This window comes from Perognathus longimembris, chromosome 8 (assembly GCF_023159225.1).
Source record: "Perognathus longimembris pacificus isolate PPM17 chromosome 8, ASM2315922v1, whole genome shotgun sequence".
In the NCBI taxonomy this organism is placed as follows: domain Eukaryota; kingdom Metazoa; phylum Chordata; class Mammalia; order Rodentia; family Heteromyidae; genus Perognathus; species Perognathus longimembris.
Genome location: NC_063168.1, coordinates 62106149 through 62123827, shown reverse-complemented (window position 1 = coordinate 62123827; position 17679 = coordinate 62106149). Strand labels below are relative to the sequence as shown.

The 17679-nt window shown below is 43.1% G+C and overlaps 1 protein-coding gene across 1 annotated transcript in view; it reads right to left on the bottom strand.

The window, feature by feature from the left end:
* Positions 1 to 333: 333 nt before the first annotated feature.
* Positions 334 to 17679, bottom strand: part of Asxl2 (ASXL transcriptional regulator 2) — an 86071-nt gene continuing 68725 nt past the window's right edge. The window contains exons 9-13 of the mRNA XM_048353290.1: positions 14607 to 14770; positions 12720 to 12816; positions 10851 to 10956; positions 6661 to 7378; positions 334 to 5034 (exon numbers count right to left, since the gene is read on the bottom strand). Coding sequence (XP_048209247.1) covers positions 2623 to 5034; positions 6661 to 7378; positions 10851 to 10956; positions 12720 to 12816; positions 14607 to 14770 — 3497 coding nt within the window. The 3' untranslated portion in view covers positions 334 to 2622. The remainder of the gene's footprint in view (positions 5035 to 6660; positions 7379 to 10850; positions 10957 to 12719; positions 12817 to 14606; positions 14771 to 17679) is intronic.

The window sequence follows — 17679 nt, the reverse complement described above, 5'->3', positions numbered from 1 at the left end:
ATTTTAACAGGATAAAAATGTTGATTAATTCAAAATCTTTAAGATTCGGAAAGGGTTCTACTCGACAACTTAGAACATTAATAAGCCAGTCTGAGATGATATAGTATACGTATGCCCGCCCAGAGGTGACCTGAAGGCTAGGGGGGCTGTGCGGGGGCATTTCCATTAGGTGGACTATCTGACTCGTCAATGCAAAGAGTGCCACTTAACTCCCAAAGAGTACACTCAGCACTGACTCAAACATTTCAGAGTGAACTGAAAGGTGAAACAACAAAGAACTAAGGTAAAAAATTCCTTTGAAAGTTAGTGAGCACCATACTCTTTAACAATTTTAAAGGGCTGAACTAGAGTGCTTTTTCTGTTCACTTTTAAGACAAGTTGCCTTTTACTTGACACAATTGTTTTTAAGCAAATTAATAAATGGATTGGTACTTCAGCTTTCTCCAACTGAAGAGAACCTATTTTCTCATCTGGCCAGGTCTGTGTGCCTATTTGGCAATTTCTGTTTAGGGAGTATTCCTCAATGTACTTCGTTGGGTGTGATTCAGGAGAACCTGTGGGTAGCAATATCAGACGTGTCTGCAGGCAGAGCTTCTTCTCTAAAGGACTGACAATCCTGGACACCATCTTCTTCTCCTGGCTACAGTCTATCCATCCTCAGCGAGGGGAACCAGGAAAGGAAGGAGGGAGAGAAATCGACTTCATCAAAGCAAACTGCCCTGTATTTCTCAGATGCTGTCACTAGAGTGGGGGTGAAGCAGCTGGACATAGACTACTACCCAGGAAGTTAGGGCACAGAACCCTAGTTTCTGTTTCCTATTCCTCCTTACTTCTCATCTCTGGCTCCATGCAGCCTTCCTGTCTCTTAGTTATGTGTGTGGTAGGAGAGAGAAGGAAGGACATCATATTGTCTTGGCTGAAGCTATAACACAGATATTAATCCTATATTTGCCTTGGGCCACAAACAAAAGAGCCAGAGAAGAAATGTGGAGAATACTGAAGTTGGTTTCCTATGGGATTTGGAGCGGGAACTCTGAGTAACATGAAAGGCAGGGAGAGAAGTGGTCAGGGAGATGGCAGAATGGCAGAGCAACAGGTGACGGCCTTCTTTTTCCTAATCTGGAGTGTGACTTAATTAAACTGTTGTAAAACTGTTGTAAAATTTGTAAAATATTAAGTACAAAAACAACTGTGCTCGGTTGCACTAGTATTTTTTACTTTATATACTTCAAATTAGGAGACCTGGAATCAATACACAATTGAGATATGTTGAGAATCTCCTATATAATGCCAAATTCTAGTAAATTATAGTTGTGTTTTTTCTTTAATGTTCTTTGGACATGACCTAAATAGAATATATTCTAAATCTGTCAGTCACAAAACATTGGAGCTTTTCTTCGAGACATTCCCTTAGTCATTCACCAAAGCTCCCGTATATAAGCCATCCCTGTTACAGTCAACAGTAATTCTAAAATGACGCCTTTCTTTTCTAAACCAGCAAAGCTGTACTATTCGTGTGAGCACATATGTGAGTATTTAGAGTGAGACGGGATCCGTTCACTCCATCCTCAGATGCCTAGGGGTCAAGAGGCTAAATGGGAGCCAATGTGCCACTAAGGAAACTTTTTACCTGTCACAGCTAACTCTATGACATCAGGTAATGGGTTGGGAAAGAACAGGAAGAGGTTGTCTTGTGTCTAGTGTTAAAACAATTTTCCAAAGCTCACTATGTTCAGTTTAAGTTTCTGCAATTCATTCCCTTTGTCCAGGACACAGTGCATCCATCACTAATACGGTTCTGCTTCTCTTACACTGGTATTTCAAAGCCGTTTTGTGGGCTCCCATGAGACAGAATGGGAGGTGCATTATTGCTGAACAGTTGATGTGTACCATCTATGGTACACAGAGGCACTCCTCTCGTGAGCCACACACAGTCTCAGGCCAGGCGCGGGGCGGAGCGAGGCATTAGGAACCAGCAGGGCCCAGCTGGACAACAGTACTGGTTTCATGGAAGCCAAGAGCCAAATTGGGGATTCTGGGGTCAAAACACCACCTGGGACATTAATAACTTACTAAAAGATCACATCTAAGGTAAGTAAATCCTGAGTAAACCCTGACCGAATTCTCTTAAAGGACAAATAATTCATGAATCAACTGCAGCCAGGCTGTGAAGACATCGTCAGTATGAGTGATCACTTTGTTAGATCACTCCTCCTTTATCTTAGCTCCAGGAAAGGTCAGAAGGGAGACAATTTCCTTTCACCATACGTGGTGTTCAACCTTTCTTAGTCACAAAAAAAGAACATAAATCAGAATTCAAAGCAATACATTATTACCTAAACACTTGGAAAACAATGTTAAAATGTGACATATTTACATGATTTTCTAAGTGCAAACTTGTCACAAACTCATAAAGTCTTGCTTGACTTAGACTTACTATACAAGGTGCTCTTTAAAATGTAAAAGCCCTGGACTCTATTCCTGATTACCATTTGTCTCTTAAGACAACTGAACCCTTATTCCTCTGATTCCAAAAGGACATGAGAACTCATCTTGCAAATCCTTCCCTTCCCTTCCTTTCCCTTCCCTTCCCTCTTTATGGTATGCATCTTTCTAGTCTCATTACCGAACGACAAGGCAGGAGACGCAGAGTTTGGAGGGGCCAATGCAGTCATCGTGGCAGAAAGCGCCACATCCTTTGCACATGATCATGGCTTTCAACCGGCAGTAACATTTTGAAGGCGTGTCCTCAATGCTGTTCTCTTCAGGAAAGGCCTGAACAGGAATTGTTTGGCCATGGTTGCTGGGACTCATTGCCTGGCTAGCAGGGATGGTAGTGACGGTCACCGAGAAGGACATGACATCGCCTACGTTACTAGATGCCTGGCTACCTGGTACAGTGGAGTTATGGTCCACATCTGATGAGGTGGAGACATTGATCATGCCTCTGTAACTTGGCCCTATCTGTGTGGGGCTCCCATATACCTTTGGGGTTTGCAGTGGTGGAAGTAGAGGCTTATGGGTGGGACTGTCTGCAGGTAGAGAGAGAGCAGTGGAATTGAAAAGTTCAGGGCTGCTATTCGCTATCTTACCTCTCACCACATGAGCCATCTGTTTCTGTGCTGCCTGAATAAAATCCCTGGCTAGTGTCTTTTCGTCAAATGCTTGGCCTCTAGCAAGCATGTAATTCTCCTTGCTTAAAGTGGTTTGCTCATTCACGGGTACCTCGCCCTTCCCATTCTTGTTAGCTAAACAATCATTGGTGGATAGGGTCTTCCTACTTTGGGATCCTGAACTTGTGTCATGCTTGCCAGAAGTCTGTGAAGTCTGGGGTGCCTCTTTCACCAAGCTGGACTCTTGCTCGTCGCCTGTGCTCTCCTCATCAGTTTCCTCTTCTTTGCTGCTGCTACTATCTCCTGTTGGGTTTTTACAATCTGTACAGCCCATTCTCAAGGCTTCTGTGGGGCTACTTAGACAAAACCGGTCTTCAGGGTTTATAGAATGGGTCCTCCGAAAGCTGTCTGAACCCCGACCATAGGTGGAAATATTAAGTAAGTAGTGACCTGCCATTGCAGGCTTTGATGTCCTTCTGCCAGCAAAGCCCAGCATGAACCTCTGGCTTGTGGAGATGTCTTCTAACTGGAAACCTGAGTGACCAAAGTTGAACTGGGAGGGCGGCACAAAGGAAAGAACGTTCTGCCTCCGAACTCTCTGAATGAGAGTCTGAAGGATCTGGTCTTGGGTTGCTTTACTTAGTCCCTCTTGGTACTGGTGTGGATCCATGCTAGAGTCCCTCAGGTCTTTAGCTGCAAAGAGCTGCAGGGGCCTGGGGACCTGGGGGAGCTGCTTCCCATGCACCATTTTCCCTTGCTGCTGGATAGCTGCATGAGGCTGCCAGTCACTGCCTTCGTCTCTGGCGCTCTCTGTTACACTGGAGCCTGTGAGCGCTCCGAGCCCCCTTTCCTCTTTTGTAGTCAACGGAACAGTTTTCATTTCAAGTTTGGTGAGAGGTTTGGGCAGAATCTGCTCCAGGGGAACATCTTTGCCCTGGAGCAGCTGAGTAACTAAAGGATTATTAGCAGGGATACTAGAGCTCGGCCGTGAAATGGGTCCATTCATAGTTGTGAAAGGTCCTGGGGGTTTAAGGCTAGAAGCTGCTGGCAAAGTGCTCAAGGATGGAGCTGATCCAGTAGACACCGCAGTAACATCGATCTGGGGTACAGGAAGTTTTTCTAAAGTGGCTGTTGTCAATACAGATGTTAAAGGGGACAAAGTTGCATCCACTGGAAAAGTAGCAGTTGTCTTTGATGAGGCTGAAGGGTTTGGTGTATTCTGGCCAGAACCTGCTTGGGGTTCAGCTGGGACATCAGCTATAAAACAAACAGGTGAGGCTGCTGAGATGAGAGCAGGCCCTGTTGGAGAAGGAGCTCTCTCCAGTCTGCAACTAGCAGGCCCTGGTAGGTGGCTTGGTGAGGCCACCGTAGCCATGCGATTCGATTTCTCTATGTGGGCTGGTGACGGGTCGCATGTGCCTGTTCCACTGCTGGCAGGTACTGCAGGCCCTGAGGGGGTTTGCTGTAGTTGTGCTCCCGAGACACTAGGAGGCTGGGGTGGGCCTGAGGGCTTGGGCTCAGGTTGGGGATGAATCTCTGTGCCACAGGGTAGAAGCTCTCTCGTACCTCCCCCGCTTCCAGTTCCTGCCAGTTCCAGTGTGGGGCCCTTTCCAGTTGCACTGGCTCTTTCTGAGCCTGGATTCCCTCCTCTGGCAGTTGTCCTTTCACCGCCCTCTCCGGGACCTTGTCCACCCCCAGGGCCAGGTCCTGGAATGGTCCCTCCAATGGAGGCGGCTGCAGCTGCTGCAGCGGCGGCTGCAGCTGCTGCCCTCTGTGCCTTGACCAGCTGGGCTTTTGCTTTGATGTCTGCAAGAGTTCTGGCTCCTGTTCTGTTAGGACTAGTGATGGAGATTGGAAAACGAGCCCTGGGAGAGACCTGCGATGAAGGAAATGGCATGGGGGAGATTCTGGAGACGGGGATCTGAAAGGAGGGAAGGAGGAAAACAAAACAAAACAGGGCTCAGTTTTCATTCATAAGACTAACAAAATGTCCTTAACGCTTATTATATGTTTTCATTCTTATAGATGAATACTAACAGCACACATAGGTGGCATATGGCTGAGCAATGCAAATTGTTTAGGATTCTATCATGCTCACATATATAAGGGATCCTTAACAAAATGTTTATAAGCAATTCTCATTCCTGGTTGGTATCATACTAATTTGAGCAGCCTTTAACAACAACAACAACAGCAATGACAACAAGAACACACACACACTTCGGAATCTATCTCAAAATTTACAAATTGGGACACTGAGGGAAAAAAATGTAATTAAAAAATTACTTGTAATAAACTGATATTTCATTGGGTTTGAAACTTGATTTTTTTTTTATGTCATAAAGGAATCTGACTTCTGCCCTAGGTAATATTCTGAAAACTGCAGGAGCCAATTACAGTGCATTAGGATGTGAACTAGTTGGCTTACTTTAAAAGAGCAAAAAATTTTAGAGATGTTCTAGAGCATTTCATTAAAAGGAAAATCAAGCCACTAAGGCCTAAGAAAAAGCATGCCATCTCTGGAAATCCTTAAATTCACAATACTGTCACTAAAAGTTATCATTACTGTAATTCTCAAAAAGGTAACAGAGGGGCTGGGAATATGGCCTAGTGGCAAGAGTGCTTGCTTCGTATACATGAAGCCCTGGGTTCGATTCCCCAGCACCACATATATAGAAAATGGCCAGAAGTGGCGCTGTGGCTCAAGTGGCAGAGTGCTAGCCTTGAGCAAAAAGAAGCCAGGGACAGTGCTCAGGCCCTGAGTCCAAGCCCAGGACTGGCCAAAAACAAAAAACAAAAAACAAAAAAAAAACTGCAACAGAGAAAAAGAAAGAAAAAAAAAAGAGGGAGAGAGAGAGAGAGAGAAAGGGCAACAGTGCTGAAAAACTAATCTCTCTAACTCAAGTTAGTATCTTGGTGTTTAAAAATAGTTGTCACAAAAAAAAATAGTTGTCACAAAGTCCATGTTTGACTTCTTGTGGTATATACTTAATTTCCTTTAAAGCCAAATTTATTTTATACCCAATTCTATTACACCTAGACAGCAATGCATTTTAGAAATTGCTCACAGTAAGAAAGAAGCTACTGTCCCTTGCTAATATTATCTACAAGAGATTATAGTGAAAAGAAGATAGAACCAGAAAATTATACATAAGAGAGTTGATTAGGAGAATTTTATATAGGAACAAGTGTTACACGAGAATACTTTCATTGGAGGGCATGGAGCAGAACAGTACTGGGGGGGTTGGATTCGGGGCCCTGTGTCTCCATCTCCAAAAATAACTACCAAAAAGATGGGCTAGAGGTTTGGTTGAAGTGTTAGCTAAGCAAGCAAGTCAAGCAAGGGCAAGGTCCAGAGTTCTGAACAGCAGTTCTAGGAGAGAGGGGGAAAAAAGCTTGTTTATTAGAAATCTTAGAATTAATGCATACCAAATACACAACTGTTTTGACTTTAAGAAAGACCACAAATGACTTGGAATTTAGGAGGTAGGCCCACAAACTTAGTGCTTAAGCCATTTCTTCCCTTCAACTCTCCCCACTTTTTTACCTTGAGAGGTGGTACTTTTCGCACCTGGACCCTGTCCCCTCTATTGAGAAAGGGCTGCGGCGAGACATGAAATGGCTGCTGGTGCTGGCAACTGTCATTGACACGTGGTCTTTTTTCCCAGCCTCCAGGGGCCTCTTCATGAGTGAGAGACGATTTCCTCTTGAGGCTTTCTGGGCTCTGATCACTAAGTGTTGCTGAAGGTTCTTTCATACTGGTCTCCTGTACATCTGCATCTGTTAGGGGCTTCATTACTGGTTTTTCTACCCCAGGACTCTTGGGCTTGCTTGGCGATATAACTAAAGCTTCTTGGCTTTTACTTCGGTCAGAATTAGAAGCTGGGATGAGATGATTTTCTTTCTCTGACTCCTGTTCAGCAGAGGTGACTGGCTTCTGCTCCAAGAAGTCTTCTTCCTTGGGGCACTTGATGGGAAGAACACTGCCAAGCTTATTTGTGTTGCTGGCTGAGGCATGGATGGGGTCTGTGGATTTGAAGGCTGGCTGCCCCTCATCTTGGCTCTCATGCTCTTCTTTTCTGACTGGTGACGGCATCTGCACTGCTTCTTCTTTACACTCTGACTGGGAAATGACTGGGATTATTCGGACAGGAGAGGCCTCCAGAGGAAGTATAGATTTTGGTTGCTCAGCTGGGCTTTTCTTTATTTGGGGGTCACTGGGGGAAGCTGTCAATTTTTCTGAATCTTCAAGGCTTAAGCCAGAACTAAAAAGTGGAAAAAAATTCTGGTTGAGTAATGGCCCATGTTACGAAGGCATAGGAAAAATATGACAGTATTCAGGAAAACCCTAGACACATAGCTATCAATCCTGGCTCTGACACCAACTGCCCAAGTGATATTTAGTAAGTGCTAATTTTTAGTACCTGTTTCTTTATTGAGGATAATGACTACACAATGTTGCTATATAAATACTTATTACTTCGTGTTAAGTACTTATTTGGTACAGGATAATAGCTCAAGAATAGTGGTTATTATTGTTCTACTAATAAAGGAGCTATCTAGAGGAATGGATTGTAGACTACCTTAAGGAAGCAAGCCAAGACCCATCCACCATGGAACTTGTGTTTTGAACGGTGAGTACTCTTGTAGAAAGGTGGGTACTACTTGACTTTACTACTTGTGGAGCTATGGTTCGAAGTGGTAGAGCACTAGCCTTGAGGAGAAAAGCTCAGGGACACAGCTCCCAGATCCTGAGTTCAAGCCCCATGACGACCAAAAAGAAAGGCTGAGAATTACAGGGGAGTTTTGGGGAAAGCTGGCTTACATCTTATTTGATTTTGCTCCAAAATGAGATTGTGTGCTGCTGATCTACTGAGTGCTGTGGCTTAAAGTTAAGATAATCTTTAAGGGTTATCATTTTATAAGAGGCTTAAAATTAAAATCAGTGAAATCCTTTGGTGACTCCAAAGAATTAGTACTATACTTCAGAGATGGTATGGCTCAAGACAAATTAGGGTAAGACAAAAGAGTTCTTCTATGAAAAGATGGCTAAACAAAATAGCTAAACTAGACATGGTGGATATGCCAGCACTTGGGAGGCTAAGTCAGGAGGACTGCCAAGTGTGAAGCCAGCCTGGGTTATACAGCAAGTTCCAGGCCAGACTGGAAACTCCAATATTCTTCTCACATTCCAAAGACAAAAAGCCAAAAATAGAAACTTTTAAGCATTCTAAAATGCTATATGCCACAGAAGGAGGAAATTAATCTAATGCTACCTATAATAATGGTCCAAAAAGACACATCATTTCTATAGCCCCAAGCCCAAAACAATGAATGTCAGAGAGGAATTAGCTTAAATATCTGTGAGAGGAATCAATAAGCACTACGTGGAAATAAGGAACAGAAGCCAGAGGGCTCAGCCCTATTTCAGACAAAACAGCTCTATTACTACCTATTTAAATGTCTCCATTAAAATTTCATTTAGTTTTGTTGATTTAGACTATAGCTCTTTGAAAATAGGGTTTGATTTTGATTCAGTGATGTCATTCTCCTAGTGTCTTTTGCAGAGGAGAGCTGTTTAATTACAAGTTGGATACACATGATTCCTAGGACTCCAATGGTTCTGGATAAGTTATATTGTACTATAAAAAATGCAAAGAACTTTGGGATTCTTATCTCTTGTAAAGTTACTGGTCTTTTCCAAGGAAAAGACTCTAACTGGGGCTGGGGATATAGCCTAGTGGCAAGAGTGCCTGCCTCGGATACACGAGGCCCTAGGTTCGATTCCCCAGCACCATATATACAGAAAATGGCCAGAAGCGGCGCTGTGGCTCAAGTGGGCAGAGTGCTAGCCTTGAGCGGGAAGAAGCCAGGGACAGTGCTCAGGCCCTGAGTCCAAGGCCCAGGACTGGTCAAAAAAAAAAAAGACTCTAACTCAAGATTTTAAAAACAAACTCATTTTTAAAAAGAAAAAATGTCAATTATAAAAAGAAAATATAGTCAGGAGCTGGTGGCTCACATCTATAATCCTAGCTATTCAGGAGGCTGAGATCTGAGGATCATGGTTCAAAGCCAGCCCAGACAAAGTCCGTGAGACTCTTACCTCCATCCAATTAACCACCAGAAAACCAGAAGTGGTGCTGTGGCTCAAATTCTAAAACTTCTAGCCTTGAGCTGAAGAGCTCAGGGACAATGCCCAGGCCCAGAGTTCAGGCCCCACAAATGACAGAAAAAAAAAGTGACTAATTTTGAAATACATTTGAAAGAGGATGAAAATGGTCAAAATAGATTATTTGCAACTATGAAAATAGAACAAGGATACCTGCTGAAATTGTTTTGAGAAGGGACACGAGTGTAATAGAGAGACAAAATTAACTGGAACAAATTGTTTTGTTTTTTCCAGTTGTGAGGCTTGAACTCGGGGTTTGGGTACTATCCCTGACTCTTTTGCTCAAGGTTAGCTCTCTACTAATTTGAGCCACAGCTCCACTTCCAGTTTTTGAGTGGTTAATTGTAAAAGTCTCATGGGGACTTTTTTGCCCAGGCAGCTTTGAACTGTGATCCTCAGATCTCAGCTTCCTGAGTAGCTAGGATTACAGGTGTGAGCCATTGGCTCTTTGGCTATTTTTTTTTTATTATTGTCAAACTGATATACAGAGCGGTTGCAGTTTCATACTTTAGGCATTGGATACATTTCTTTTTTTTTTTTTTTTTGGCCAGTCCTGGGCCTTGGACTCAGGGCCTGAGCACTGTCCCTGGCTTCTTCCCGCTCAAGGCTAGCACTCTGCCATTTGAGCCACAGCACCGCTTCTGGCCGTTTTCTGTATATGTGGTGCTGGGGAATCGAACCTAGGGCCTCATGTATCCGAGGCAGGCACTCTTGCCACTAGGCTATATCCCCAGCCCTGGATACATTTCTTGTACTGTTTGTTACCTCCTCCCTCATGACCCCCTCCCTCCCACCTGCCTATTTTTTAAAGTCTAGTTAAACCTAGACTCTGCTTTGCAGTAGACTTAGGTGTGATATGCCTAAAATTATTTTTACAGTACCATATAAACAGAAAAGGCTGGAAGTGGCGCTGTGGCCCAAGTGGTAGAGCCCTAACCATGAGCACAAAGAGGCTCAGGGACATCATGTAGGCCCTGAATTCAAGCTCTACAACTGACCAAAAGACAAACAAAAAGGAAAGATATGGAAATACGACAATGATACCCTCCAGTATAATAATAAATGATAAGCTAACAAAAAAATGTCTACTGCAATAAAAAAGTCTACTGCATACAGTGTTGATATATTAAGAATTGAGGTTTGAGAGTAGACCAATTATATGCATCGATGGTGCTTTTATAAAAAGAAAAATATTAGACCAGGCAATAGTGGTCCATGCTTGTAATCCTAGCTACTCAGGAGGCTGAGATCTGAAGACTAAGGTTTAAAGCCAGCCTAGGCAGGAAAAGTCCATGGGACTTGCCACCAATTAACCACCAAAAAGCCATAAGTGGAGTTGTGACTCAAGTGGTAAAGTAATAGCCTTAAACAAAAAATCTCAGGAACAGTTCCCAAACCTTACATTCAAGCATCAGTACCGGCACCAAAACAAAGAAACAGACAGAAACCAATAAAACAAAATAAAAAATTAGGCATTAGAATTTCTGCTGAATAACTAAGAGTTAAAAGCAACAGATGGCATGTGTGTAGGAATCAACATCTCATTTACAGAGCCTGTCTTCATTTACCTCTGACCATAGTAGCTCTCGAAGAATTGTTCCTTCCATGGCTCCACCTTTTTCTCCTTCTCAATCTCTTGTCGAATTCTCACCTGCATCTCTGGGGTAAACTCACCTGTAATATGTATATATATATATGTGTATATTTAAAATACACAATAGAAAGAATACTATTTGCAGCTTTTACCTATTAACAAATCATGAAAGACCCACAGAGAAACAGAATACCACAATGTGCAAGCTACAGAAGCTTCTGGGAAAGCACAAAGTGAAATAAAACATGTCTTTTTTATATACTACTCCATGTGGTAGTGGTATTCAGCTGAGGCCCACAGCACCTGGTCCTTGGTGAACCTGAAGCACTGCTCATCTGTTTCAGACACATTACACGTTTCTCTCATTTCTAACCTTGAATTTCTAACTTCCTACTGAAAAAAGAAGTGACGTACTTTCAGTAAATAGTGTCATTAGCATCTTAATATTTTAAAGTTAGGCTCCTCCAAGGAAAATTGTATTTCAGGTTTTTTAGTTTTAACTGCATAATGAAAAGCTCTGGCCGGTAAGGCACACATAGCACTGTTCTTTCACTTAAAGATATTCTTCTGTGCTCGCCTTGTATACATGAAGCCCTGGGTTCGATTCTTCAGCACCACACAAACAGAAAAAGCCAGAAGTGGCACTGTGACTCAAGTGGTAGAGTGCTAGCCTTGGGAAAAAGGAAGCCAGGGACAGTGCTCAGGGCCTGAGTTCAAAGCACCAAGACTGGCAAATAAATAAATAAACTTTTCATCAAGCAGGGCACTCTGGTGGCTCATGCTTATAATCCTAGCTACTCAGGAGGCTGAGATCCAAGGATCACAGTTCAAAGCCAGCCCTGACAGGAAAGTCCGTGAGAATCTTTTATCCAGTTTGTCACCAGATAAACCAGAAGTGGCACTGTGGCTCAAAATGGGAGAGAGGTAGCCTCGAGTAAAAGAGCTCAGGAGCAGTGTTCAGACCCTCAATTCAAGCCCTGCCACCAAACCCCCCTCAAAAAAAACCCCAAACCAACCAACCAACCTTCTCATTAATTCCTTTCACTTACTGTTGGTGACACTGGGGTTAACAGTAATAAACAGGATGCCTCTCTGCTTATCAAAGTGGGAGGCATAGCACCACAAAATAAACAAATACAGTTTAGACTTTGCTTATTTGTGAGCTAACTTATTAGAATTTCAGTTCCAATGGTATAATCTACAATTAATTAGATCTTTTAGGAATAGGGATTTAAATCATGTTTTGTAAATTTCTTAGAAGGAACACTGCCGAGCCAGGTGCCAGGGGCTCACACCTGTCATCTTCGCTACTCAGGAGGCTGAGCTCTGAAGATCACAGTTCAAAGCCAGTCTGGACAGGCAAATCAGACAGACTCTTCTCTCCAACTAACCAGCAAAATAGCTAAAGTGAAGGCATAGCTCAAGCGTTAAGAGTGCCTTGAGTAAAGCTAAGGCGCTGAGTTCAAGCCCCATGGCCAACAAAAACAATAACAACACAAAAGCTAAGGGAGAGCATAAAGCCATGAGTTTTGCACCCCACCCCCCCCAAAAAAGAAAAAGAGAATAAATGAAAGAGAGAGAGGGAAGGGAGGGAGGAAAGGAGAAAGGGAGGAAGGAAGATTGTTGGACTCCATCCAGAGTCTACCTGGTTACACGGACTCCAGGGAGAAATGTGGCAGTGTGTTTCACATAGGATAGCTAATTTTATCTTTTGGAAACTTATGGTCTTTTACCTTTCAAAATTTCTCAGACATCTGGTGAGGTAGAGAAGTGCCAGTTGGTGTACATGCCCTCACGGTGGCTCCCAGTGCACACAGATCCTGGAAGCTGGTGGACAACTTACCTTCTGAGAGTCTTTCTTTCCACCCTTGGGCTGCGGAAGTGAAGAACTCATTGTTAAGGGCTGAGCCATTCAACTTCATCAAACCATCGGGACCAACCTAAGAAAAAGTCAGAGAAAGCTTATAAAGAAAGGAAAGTTGGAACTGGAAGTATGGCTTGAATACCATCCCTGAGAGAAAAAAATCTAGTGTATGACCTTGAGTTCAAGCCCCAGTATTAGCACACACAAAAAGTGCAAGCTGTCATGGTAACTGGTTTCCTTTTATTTTAGTAGCGAATATATGCACATTTCATTCTAAACGTAGTATTTCCTACTCAATGTTGCTTATTATAAATACTGTATTTGTTACTGGAATATCACTTCGATCTAAAACATATGTCTTTCCTGTTTGCCTCTCTTCCCTTTGCACTCTTCTTTTACCTCCATTCTTTAATAATTTAAACACTCTGATAAGTAGGGCACTGGTGGATCATGGCCATAATCCTAGATACTCAAAAGGCTAGCATCTAAGGATTTCAGTTCAAAGCCAGCCTGGGAAGGAAAGTGTGTGAAACTTTATAGTCTCCAATTAACCACCAAAAAGCTGGAAGCATGGGCTGGGAATGTGGCCTAGTGGTAAAGTGCTCGCCTCGTATACATGAAGCCCTGGGTTCGATTCCTCAGCACCACATATATAGAAAAGGCCAGAAGTGGCGCTGTGGCTCAAGTGGCAGAGTGCTAGCCTTGAGCAAAGAGAAGCCAGGGACAGCGCTCAGGCCCTGAGTTCAAGCCCCAGGACTGGCCAAAAAAAAAAAAAAAAAAAAAAAAAAAACTGGAAGCAGAGATATGGCTCAAGTGGTAGAACACTAGCCTTGAGTAAAGAGCTCTTGGACAGTGCCCAGGCCCTGAATTCAAGTCTCAGGACCAAATGGAGCAACACACACACACAGACACAGACACAGACACAGACACACACACACACACACACAGAGAGAGAGAGAGAGAGAGAGAGAGAGAGAAATAAAAACCACTCTGCTCACAGCTGGGCACAGTGGTGACATAGCTATAGTTGGGAGACAGAGACCAATAGGATTTTGGTTTAAAGCTAGTCTGGGCAAAAAGTTCAAGAAACACCACCTCAACCAGTAAAAGCTACATGTGGTTGTATATACCTGTGGTCCCAGCTATGTGAGAGGTACAGGTAAAAAGACTGAAACCTAAGGCTAGAACTGGACAAAAATGTAGACCCTCTCTGAAAAACAACTAAAACATACAGTGCACACACACAGCTGAGGGTGTGGCTCTAGTGACAAAGCATCTGCTTAGAAAGTGAAGCCCTGAGTTCAAACTCATGGCCAAGAAGCAAATTCAAAGAAAAAAAATTTGTTCCAGGAAATGGAAACAAGAGGTTTTTTTCTTTACTAAAAAAAAAGGCCCCAATTTGTTCTTAGGCCACACATAAATACAAGTGTAATAATTTATTCTGAGAAGGGGTTATTACTTGCTTATAGAAATGGTACCGAGTGGGGCTGGGAATGTGGCTTAGTGGTAGAGTGCTTGCCTAGCATGCATGAAGCCCTGGGATTCCTTAGCACCACATAAACAGAAAAGGCCAGAAGTGGCGCTGTCGCTTAAGTGGTAGAGTGCTAGCCTTGAGCAAAAAGAAGACAGGGACAGTGCTCAGGCCCTAAGTTCAAGCCCCAAGACTGGCAAAAAAATAAAAAATAAAATAAAATAACCAGTATAAAAAGGCTGGAGGGGTGGCTCAGCAGGTACAGTACATGCCTAAAGCTCTGAGTTCAAATTTGATTACTACCAAACAATGAAACTATTATGAGTTTTGAAGTTGATGAGTGGAATAGGCCCGAATATGAGAGTTAAAAGTTGCTTATGCTTGCTATCACATACCTGTCGATCTACCTCTGGAAGTAGTAAAAGAAGTCGCTGTTGACAATCTCCAGGAAGAACTGAAAAAGTGTGTTTGTTGATCAGTGCTCGAAGATTTGTATTAACCAGAATAGAGTCCGGTGTCTCAACATCAATGTCAGCACATTTAGTTCTTTTCATTTGCCCTACAAGATATAGGAAAGAATCAATTGGATGCCCCCTTTGACAGTTACGTTCTTATCTAAACAACAGTTTGCTATACAGTGCAAATAAAATGAAACAGTTGAACATCACAATTTGGAGGTTAACATATAGGAAGTTTCTTCAAAGGCTAACAAAGCAAACTTTTTCATTTACAGAGGATAAAAGAATATAACTAACTGTGCACTTTATCTTCCGTTCAAATACAGAACAAAGTCTGTTTAAGTACATTTTTCACCATACCTAGAAGATAATTATACTCCTCTCTGTTCCCCCTCAAAAATGAAACAACTCAGGGCTGGGAATATGGCCTAGTGGCAAGAGTGCTTGCCTCATATACATGAAGTCCTGGGTTTGATTCCTCAGCACCACATATATAAAAAACAGCCAGAAGTGGAGCTGTGGCTCAAGTAGCAGAATGCTAGCCTTGAGCAAAAAAAAAAAAGCCAGGGACAGTGCTCAGGCCCTGAGTTTAAGGCCCATGACTGACAAAAAAAAATAAATGAAACAACCCTAGGAAATTAATAAGAAGTAACTAATGACACCATATAGTATGTCTTAAAAAGTAGAGAACACAAAGAGACAAAAAAAAAAAGAAAGAAAGAAAGAAAGAAAGAAAGAAAGAAAGAAAGAAAGAAAGAAAGAAAGAAAACATAGCTGGGCTCAGCTACTTGGAGGCAGAGATGGGAAGGATTACAGTTTGAAGACAGCATGGACAAGAAGTTACCAAGACTTCATCTCAACAAGTAAGGCATAGTGGTACATGTCTGTGATCACAGCTATATAGTTATGTACGAGGCATGAGGACAGTGGTCAGAGTCTGGTCCCAGGCAAAAACACCAGACACTATTGGTTAAAAACGATGAAAGTTACAAGGGCCGGGGCTGGGAATATGGCCTAGTGGCAAGAGTGCTTGCCTTGTATACATGAGGCCCTGGGTTCGATTCCTCAGCACCATATATACAGAAAATGGCCAGAAGTGGCGCTGTGGCTCAAGTGGCAGAGTGCTAGCCTTGAGCAAAAAAGAAGCCAGGGACAGTGCTCAGGCCCTGAGTTCACGGCCTAGGACTGGCCAAAAAAAAAAAAAAAAAGACTATTAGGGCTGGGAATATGGCCTAGTGGCAAGAGTGCTTGCCTCGGGTACATGAAGCCCTAGGTTCGATTCCCAATCACCACATATATAGAAAACGGCCAGAAGTGGCACTGTGGCTTGAGTGGCAGAGTACTAAACTTGAGCAAAAAGAGGCCAGGGGCAGTGCTCAGGCCCTGAGTCCAAGGCCCAGAACTGGCAAAAAAAAAAAGAAAGAAAGTTACAAGGGGCCGAGGGCATGGCTCAAGTAGTATAACACCTACCTACCAAGTGAGAGGCTGTGAGTTCAAACTCTAAAACTGTGCCAAAATAAGAAAAGGAGATGGCAAAGGAGCAGCAGATCCCTATCTAAGCTCTCTCCACAATAAGAAAAGGAGGGAAAGGAGGAACGGAGGGAGGAAAGGTGTGTGTGTGTGGGAATTCAAGCTAGGGATGTACTCATTGGTAGATAGCTTACCTAGCATGAGTGAGGCCCTGAGTTCATTCCCTAATGCTGCTAAAAATAAAGGCAAATATAAATATAAAAATTATATCGAGGGGCTGGGAATGTGGCTTAGTGGCAGGATGCTTGCTTAGCATGCATGATGCCCTGGGTTCAATTCCCCAGCACCACATATACAGAAAATGGCCAGAAGTGGCGCTGTGGCTCAAGTTGCAGAGTGCTACCTTGAGCAAAAAGAAGCAAGGGACAGTGCCCAGGCTCTGAGTTCACGGCCTAGGACTGGCCAAAAAACAAACAAACAAACATAAAAGAAGTGACATCTGGCAAGCTGCTGGTGTCTCATGCCTGTAATCCTAGCTACTCAGGAGGCTGAAATCTCAGAATGAGCTTGAAGCAAGTCCAGGCAGGAGTCCATGAGATTTCCAACATAAGTGGAGCTAAGGCTCAAAGTGGTAGAATGCTAATCTTGAGCAAAAATGCTCAGGGAAAATGCTCAATCCTTGAGTTCAAGCCCTAGGGCACAATATCTATCTATCTATCTCTCTATCTATCTCTCTATCTATCTCTCTTGTATCTTTTTTTTTGGCCAGTCCTGGGGCTTGAACTCAGGGCCTGAGCACTGTCTCTGGCTTCTTTTTGCTCAAGGCGAGCACTCTGCCACTTGAGCCACAGCGCCCACTTCTGGCCATTTTCTGTATATGTGGTGCTGGGGAATTGAACCCAGGGCCTCATGTATACGAGGCAAGCGCTCTTGCCACTAGGCCATATCCCCAGCCCTATCTATCTATCTAGATATCTATCTGTCTGTCTGTCTGTCTGTCTGTCTGTCTGTCTGTCTGTCTATATGTATGTGTGTGTGTATGAGAGAGAGGGAGACATCCTTTTCCTATTCCCATGAGCTCTCAGATCTTAATTTGCATATCGGAAAATAAGAAAATCTGTCCAGAACCAGATTATAGTCTTTGAAAAAATTGAGACATAAGTAAACAAAGTATTAAAATACAAGTGATACAATATATATGTAAGGGCAAGTAATAGGGCTTAGTAGTAGATACTTGCCTAGCATGTATGAGGCCATGGATTCAAGTCCTTGGCACCACATAAGCACACACACAAAAATTAAATAATAAATATATGTACGTAGACAAAATACTAACTTGGAAAAAATATCTGTAAGTCATGAAACAATGTTGTGGTGGTGGTTCCCCTCGCTCCCCCCAACCCTAGGACTTAAACTCAGGGCCTGGTGCTGTGCCCTGGCTCTTTTGCTCAAGTCTAGTACTCTAGCCACAGCTCCACTTCTAGCTTTTTTGGTAGTATATTGGAAATAAGAGTTTCACAGACTTTCCTGCCTGGGCTGG